This window comes from Nematolebias whitei, chromosome 1 (assembly GCF_014905685.2).
Source record: "Nematolebias whitei isolate Nwh7 chromosome 1, NemWhi1, whole genome shotgun sequence".
In the NCBI taxonomy this organism is placed as follows: domain Eukaryota; kingdom Metazoa; phylum Chordata; class Actinopteri; order Cyprinodontiformes; family Rivulidae; genus Nematolebias; species Nematolebias whitei.
In genome coordinates, this window is record NC_056498.1 from 27145068 (window position 1) to 27153217 (window position 8150).

Consider the following 8150-nt stretch of genomic DNA (forward strand, 5'->3'; position numbering starts at 1 on the left):
ATGGTGGTGGCCATCTTGGATTTTGATGTGGCAACCCAAGTTTCAGTAGAGACCTTTCACACAACATTCCTATAATTCAGTTATTTTAACAGATATTGGGCTAATATTTGACATGATAGTAGCTGAGAGTAGTTTACAATACTTACTCCAAGCACAAATAGATCATCCATAAGTCTATTTTCAAGTTTTGATAAAAAATATCTGTAACCATTGTATGTGGTTTACGCTTGGTTTATTTTTCAACATAGCATGAGGGGTGTCTTTAACGTTACAGATTATTAACTCTTCCGAAATGCCGCAGAATCTATTATTCAGAAAATCATAAACTTTTCCTACAGCCCTGTTCAATTTGTTAAAAGCCAGCAAGACCATTATTCTCAGCACAACACAATAAAAGGTTAAAAAATGTTAGAAAATTGAGTTACCAAATAATTTTAATTTACTCAAACATTAAAATGATATGTCTTGGGCACTTTCTTATGGGAGGGCTTTTTATCCAAAATGTGGTGGATTAAACCTTCAGATTTGCCACGTCTTTCAGTTTCACCCTCATTTTTAGGTACAATTAAAACGTTTTTTTTTCAGCCCAAAGTAATAAAATCCACCTAAAGCAGAGCTGCTCTTTCTCTACAGCTTTACTCCCACTGTTCATCTTTCTTCTTCGTCCATTATTAGTTAATTAGCAGATTGCTTGTCCTTTTTTCCACAGCAATTAACCACCTTCAAGCGTTCCGAGTCTGATCATTCATAGCTTCGTCCCCAGCATTACCTCCCTGTAGCCCTTGAAACGGGCAGAAATGTGGGTTGGAACCAACTCACTGTAAATTATTTCATATTTATGCGTTCTAATTGTGCCTGTTTGGCGATGATAAATGCATCCTTGCAGCCACACAGGGCAGCTAATTTAATATGCTAATTATGCAGCAGGACTAAAGTTGGGGAACACAAACGTTAAGGAAGTGGAAATTAATTTTATCCGATGGTAACTGAGAAGATAGACTGAAGGACGTTTACAGAAGAAGAACAGTGTATATAAAAATGTATGACAGTAAAATGAAGGTCAGCGTATTGAAGGAGAAATTTAAAAATGACATTTTCTTCTAATAGTTACTGTTTTAAATGTGCTATATAAATAAATGTGACTTGACTTGACTGTTTATTTAACTCAAATAAAAACTATTATCTGTTAACATAAAAAAAGTGATTTCTTTTTTGTTGACATCAGCATTGCTCATGTATTTCTTGAAGTTCAAACATTTTTGAGTGACAATCCACACAAAGATCTTGTTTTAACTTTGACCTGGATTTGTAGCCTTGAACTTGGAAATGGGGGGAAAAAAAATTGTATTGACATTCCGTCTAGTGATGTTGTATATTTGTATGAGTTTCATTAAATTATCTTCATCGGATCAGAAGTTACGGGTGGGACAAGAGAAAGTTTACGTATGTACGAGCGGACAGACGGAAACTAAACCATAATACGTCGCCTTTCGACAGCGGATAAAAAATAAATCAAGATCTCGCTGCCTCTGTTGGTGACAAATTATGAATGACATTTGTAAGAAGGCTTCCAATTTCCTCTCGTAAGTCTCAGGGATTCTTTCAAAAACAACTGGACTTTATTTGTAACAGAAGACGTTTCACTTCTCATCCGAGGAGCTTTCTCAATTCAAAGAGCAGTGAGTGAGGGGTTCAGGTTATAAAACGTTATGAAACGTCTTCTGTTACAAATAAAGTCCAGTTGTTTTTGTATTGAACATTTTGGAATTTATCATGTCCTGGATGACTGAGAATCTTCACCAGCATATCGCAGTGATTCTCTTTAGTTTAAAATGTTGAACCATTTTTAAAAAATTCCAAGTGAAATGTAAAAACATAAAGGTCAGATTTGTCACAGATTTTTGGAACTGATTTGAATTAAATTTTCTGTCAAAAAGTCAGTATGACATTTGAGACAACTTTGAGAGGGGTTGGTGACCAATGAAATTAATTGTGACTGATTGGAAACAAAAATAAAAATAAGCAAAGAGATTCTGACACTCAAGGCACTCTGGGAATGGGATTAAATTGTAATTATACTGGAAACACATTGAGACAAAATTAGAATATTCTGACTAAACTTTGACAAACTGGTTTGTATGCAGACGGTTGTACATCCATCCATTATCTTTACCCGCTTATTCCATTTTGGGTCACGGGGGTCGCTGGTGCCCATGTCCAGCAATCACTGTGCGAGGGGCGGGGTACACCCTGGACGGGTCGCAAGTCCATCAGAGGACCACATAGAGACAAACGAGACAAACAACCATTCACTCTCTCACTCATACCTAGGGACAATTTAGAGTTACCAATCAGCCTAACATGCATGTTTTTGGTCTGTGGGAGGAAACCGGAGTACCCGGAGAAAACCCACACATGCACGGAGAGAACATGCAAACTCCACCCAGAAAGGCCCCTGGACCGGGGTTTGAACCAAGGACCTGCTCGCTGAGAGGCAGCAGCTCTACCAGTTGTGCCACCGTGCTGCCCACGGTTGTACATTTTTGGCCTAAACTTTGTATCCAAAGTACCAATTCAGTGTGATTCCATGTAAAGATTTGTGTATTTTCTGGTATTTATAGATGCAGGCGTTAGGTGTTCGAAAATGGTTTGTTCTGTGGACATTATAAAAGCTTGATTTTCACAACTTGCATATACAAACAGTGTTGCTTGAATTGGCCAGACTGATGAAGATGTAGTCAAGATTACAAATATGCTCTTTGGGTTGGGAAAACTGCAACCCACTGTCATCCAAATGGAGGAAATTTAAGACCAGTTATACCATTCATCAAAGTGGTCAACCAACAAAAGTTGTTACAAGAGCATTTAATCTATAAATAGTCATCAAAGTCGCAATGAAGGAAGACCTAACTCAAATAGATTAATATGAAAAACAGCTTCCAGTAAACAGGCTATACAGTAGTCCCTCACTTATCTCGGGGTTTACGTTCCAGACAACCCTGCGATAGGTGAAAATCCGTGAAGTAGCGACGTTATATTTATTTTGGTATTTATATGTATTTTAAGGCTTTATAAACCCTTCCCACACTCTTGCAATGTTATTAACAATGTTCTAAGCTCTCAACGCTCTAAAAGAGCACAGTGAAAGAGAGCAGACCTACTGATGCTACAGTTACTGAGCCAATCAGTGCCCGGGATACACAGCACAATGCTCTGGTTGGTCGCCTTCCATCAACCAGTCAATTGCGTGTCATATATACAATCTTAAGTTGAAAACCCGCAAAACAATAAGTCCGCGAAAGTCGAACCTCAAAGTACCAAAGGACTATTGTATTTAAGGTCTAGAGGTCTTTGAAGGAATAGATAATTCCTGACTATAATTAATGTATTGTGATGAGAAGGGGACTGCATTATATCTTTTATGGTTCAATATTGTAAATCATACTTTTAAATCTTGAGACGTGTTAGTGCTCTGAATATGTGTCAATGATAACTCTCAGTTGCTACCACACCAAACTAAGCTCAGTATCTTGAGTTGTAGCCATTTTTGTCTATCAATGTCAACTGGCTGTGGCGGCTATCTTTAATTGGCCCTAAATGTTAATGAGTTGTAGATGTACGAGAGTTTCACGAAATTCTATCCAGTTGTCCATGACATATTTTGCTTACAGACAGTGTTGATTTTAACAGTGTCAAAGCTTTAGGCAAATATGTTGTGTATTGTGTAACTTTTATGTTATGTGAAGAGGATGACTTCCAGTTGCTACTTCACCAATTAGCTCAAGTCAGGGTTGACTCTTAACAGTTGACAAAGGTTTAAACAAAGATTTCACACAATTTTTTAGAGCTCAAGTCATGTGCTAGGGATGACGAAGTTACTACCATAGCAAACTTTAGCTCAATATATTTAATGTTGATTGAGTCACAGACAATTTTGTGTTGCCTGAGGTTGATTAGCCATGGTTGCCAACCTGAATAGGGTTGACCAAGTTAATCTGTTGTAGGTGGACAACCAATGATTGCTTTCTGAAAGTTTTGTCAAAACCAGCTCAGTGGTTCATGATGTATTTACTAACAGACAGACAAACAGTCACAGGCGATTACACGATCGCCTGATTTGACACAATTTCATGGGTTTAAGCTTTCTGAGAACATCAAGAGCCGGGAGCTCTCAATCGGGAGCTGCTGATTAACACCCCAAATCTCAAATAATATCTCAGCTACAGCCCCAAATCTCAAATGAGTTGAAAAGGAGGCTCCGTGGATGCATTCCTGTCTCTTTGTCAACTGTGCTCGATTGCCTGACCACTGAAATCCTGGAACTGGCAGGAAACGTGGCTCGTGACAGCAGAAGGACCAGGATCATCCTCTGACACCTGCAGCCAGCTGTCCGCTGTGACGAGGAGCTCGGCAGACTGCTGGGAGGAGTGGTCATCAATCTGGGAGGATTCGGGCAGTCCTGCTGCCTGTAGGAACCGAGAGGCCAGGCGGTTCTGGGTGGACGTATAGGATGGCATCTGCGGCCAGTTTCTTCATATCCATTTTGGGAAGGACCTTTACGAGAGATCCTTCCTGTCTACAGGCATCAGCATCTATAACATCGCTTAATGAAACGAGGATAACGAGTTACAGAAACTTTTAATTTCCCTTTGGGATTAATGAAGTATTTTTGAATTGAACTGAATTGAATTGAAGAAGTTTGAGATACTGATTAGGTTGGTAAAGGTCCAAACAACAGATGTTTCAGACCAGCATTACCATTCTCAGAGTGGTCAACCAACAAAGTGTGTCACAAGACCAAAAAAGGAAAAACAGATTAGCTTCAAAACATCTTTGGTTCTATCTCACATTGGGCAACGTCAAAGTGGGCCTTTAGTAAGCATGCTTAAATTCTCTGACACAATAGAATAGGCTATGAGTGAGTAAAACTATTTAAAATGTGTATTTTACTGTGTTTATATATTAACCCTACAGAGATTTTTGCAACCTTTGATGGACAAAGTGGACAACAACAAACGTGACTAAAATGAATGTAGCCTTTTTTTCCTGCCTTGGTACACACTCACCTCTTCAGTCAACCTTGTGTTTGTTGTCCTATCTCTTGAATTGCAGGGCCACAACCTCGACTGACGTAGTGGTGTCCATCTGCGTTATTTTTGCCATGTCCTTCATCCCTGCCAGCTTTGTCCTCTTTCTCATCCAAGAGAGGGTGAGCAAAGCCAAGCATCTGCAATTTGTCAGCGGAGTCAACCCAGCTGTCTACTGGTTAGCCAACTTTGCCTGGGACATGGTAAGTGGCAACTTCATCTGGATGTTTTTTTTTAACAGCTCCCAAATGATGTTTTCTTCCAGAGGTGCCTTTTTAGACTCATCTTTTTATTAGCAGCTAAATTAATTGCAGCTAAGTACTTTAAAATGCATGCTGTAATGGCATCTGTGATCCATCTAAGTGAGTTTTTATGGCCCATTTTCTCTTAGTTTTACAATTCAGTATGCAGCAGTTCCGGAGACTTTATTTCCACCTAAGGCAAAATGTAAAAAAAAAAGAAAGGAAGAAACATCCACTGTAATTGATAATGTTGCTTTGACGCTGCTGGCTGCAGGGAAAGGCTTCACCTGAAAAACAGTTATTGGCTGAGACGTAATTATTGACAGCAGCTGCCCCCCGCTGGCTCTGCTCAACAGGCTTACCGGTAGTTTCCCTCAGGCATTCTGGAAGTAAACATTTCATCAGGCTCCTTTTGGTACAGAAATGCTATCAGAACACTCATCATTATGGAGGATAAATGCTGTCTGAGTGCAGGACAAATGCACCTAAGGAGCCAGTCTCCAAGCATACCACATTACAATTTATTCTGCTTCAAATTATGCGGATGATACCATGAAACTCCGTAAATTCCAAATGTATCGCTCCTTTTGAGCCGTTGTATCTTATTATGAGTTATTTCTTTTTCTTTTACCAGCATGTTGCAAATGTAATAACCGTATTGATTTTTATCGCCTGCTGACAAGCTTTTTGTTTGTGGGTGTGTGAATTTGTCTGTAGTGTTAGCAAAATATCTTATGAACCACTGAACAGGTTTTAATAAGACTCTTTAACACCGCATACTGTGTACATCTAGAACTGATTAACTTTTGAAGTCAGCCCAATTCAACGAGGCCACCACACTCAACTGACCTTAGAAAATGCATAAAAGGCATTGAAGCAGTCAGTTTTACAGATATGGAGCTAAAATTAGATTCGGTAGTAGCTGAGAGTCATTCACAACCCATAATTTGAGTGCGAATTGTTCAAAAGCTTGCAATATTACATAAGGTCATGCATAAAGTTATTTTCAAGTTTTAACCAGACAACGTTATGTCAGTTTAAACATGGCATACAATTTGGTGGATACACGTTCCTTTAGGAAATGCTAGGCCTTAAATTAGCATTAAAATTTTAACTGAAGCTAAAGTGGGAGTGAGGTTATAACGTTGGGTTTAAGTGTGTTTTCTCTATAGAAATTAGTTGTGATGCATTTGAAGCGCCTGGGAAAAGTTGAATCTACTGGAGACTAGTTGGCGACTCAAACTTGACAGTATTACGAGAAAATACAGAGCTTTCACTGAATGGTGCTACAAACTTTATAATCACATGCATTTGCTTAGAAATACAAAGATCATACAAATTAAACTTGTGAGGTCTCTGTTGTCTAGCTTCTTTGTGTACAGGTATGCAAGTCTGACAGAGATAGCTGCTTATTTCCTGTGTGATTTTTGTTTTGACAGTGTAACTACATCATCCCCTGCTTCATTGTGATCATGATCTTCCTCGCCTTTCAACAAAAAGCATACGTCTCGCCTCCTAACCTGCCCGCCTTGATTTTGCTGCTTATTTTATACGGGTGAGTAAATCAGAAACCTCTTTACCTCACAAACTGATTCATAATGAGCTTTGGAGTCATGCAAGGTCTGAATTTTATAATGTGTTGTTGTTTTCAGTAACGGTGCCATTACAACATTCTTTTTACAAAGTACTTCAAAAAATATATATACTGTATATATAAAAACTAATGCCAACACATTTATCAGTCTAAAGGATGGGATTTTGTCTCTCTCTCATTGTTGAAGCAGTGGTACTTTGACAGCAATTTTTTTATTTAGTTTTGGTTTTAGTCTTTTTTTTGTTACAATAGATGTATTTTAGTTTTAGTCACATTTTTGTCAGTAATAATCATACTTGACTAAATATATTTTTGTAAAATTTACTGTAAATTCAGTCAACTAAAATATAGTATGAGGTATTAGTTATTTTCCTAATAACTTAAAATCAGTGTTATATAAATCATAGACAATATATTTTTTGCCCTTGTTTTAAAAAATGACAGTAAGTCTTCTGTCACTGAACACAATATGCTCTGTTCACAAGAATGTGTTGTGTTTTCTTAGTCACTGTAAAAGAAAAAAAAATACAAGAACCACTAAAAAAGAATGCATTGATAAATTTAAAAGATTAATTCATCAATAAATATGTAAAAACTGAATTTCTCAAAAACATTCAATGAAAAGGGGACAATAAAGCCAGGACTGCTCTTCTTAGTATAAAATTATTCATTTAACGTTTACTATGTCAGTCAGTTGGTGCAGCTCATTTATCTGCAGCCTTGGTTTGTTGGAGTTTAGAGTCACCTTTGTAGTTTATACCCAGAGGAACAGCTTAAACTGAGTTCTACAGCCAAACATTCCTGCTACTACATTTTCTAAAATGTTTGTCAAATGTTTATTTAAATCAGAACATTTATTACTCTACTCAGTACAACAGCAGACATTTCTTTCAGTTTGTTGCCTTGTTTTACAAACAGCTCAGAATGTTATGTTAGCTTAGCCTTAGCTTACCTTTACATACTGGCCTGTCATGGCGGCCGTCTCCATGATCCTCCATCTGGCTGCATGGACCAAACTCTATGGAAAAGTTCTGAAGGGCAGTCATCATCTGTTGCCGTGGTTGTTATCATCATCATGCTGCTAACGGGACCACGCTGCTAGCAGTACCATGCTGCTGATAGAGCCACGCTGCAAACAAGAACACTCTGCTAACAGGACCACACTGCTAACAGGACCACACTGCTAACAGGACCACGCTGCTAACAGGAACATGCTGCTGATGGGAC

The 8150-nt window shown here is 38.3% G+C and overlaps 1 protein-coding gene across 1 annotated transcript in view; it reads left to right on the plus strand.

Moving 5' to 3' along the window:
* LOC119426037 (phospholipid-transporting ATPase ABCA1-like) overlaps window positions 1–8150 on the plus strand; it is a 302913-nt gene that overhangs the window by 221883 nt on the left and 72880 nt on the right. Inside the window, exons 35-36 of the mRNA XM_037693947.1 lie at window positions 5113–5290; window positions 6769–6884. Coding sequence (XP_037549875.1) covers window positions 5113–5290; window positions 6769–6884 — 294 coding nt within the window. The remainder of the gene's footprint in view (window positions 1–5112; window positions 5291–6768; window positions 6885–8150) is intronic.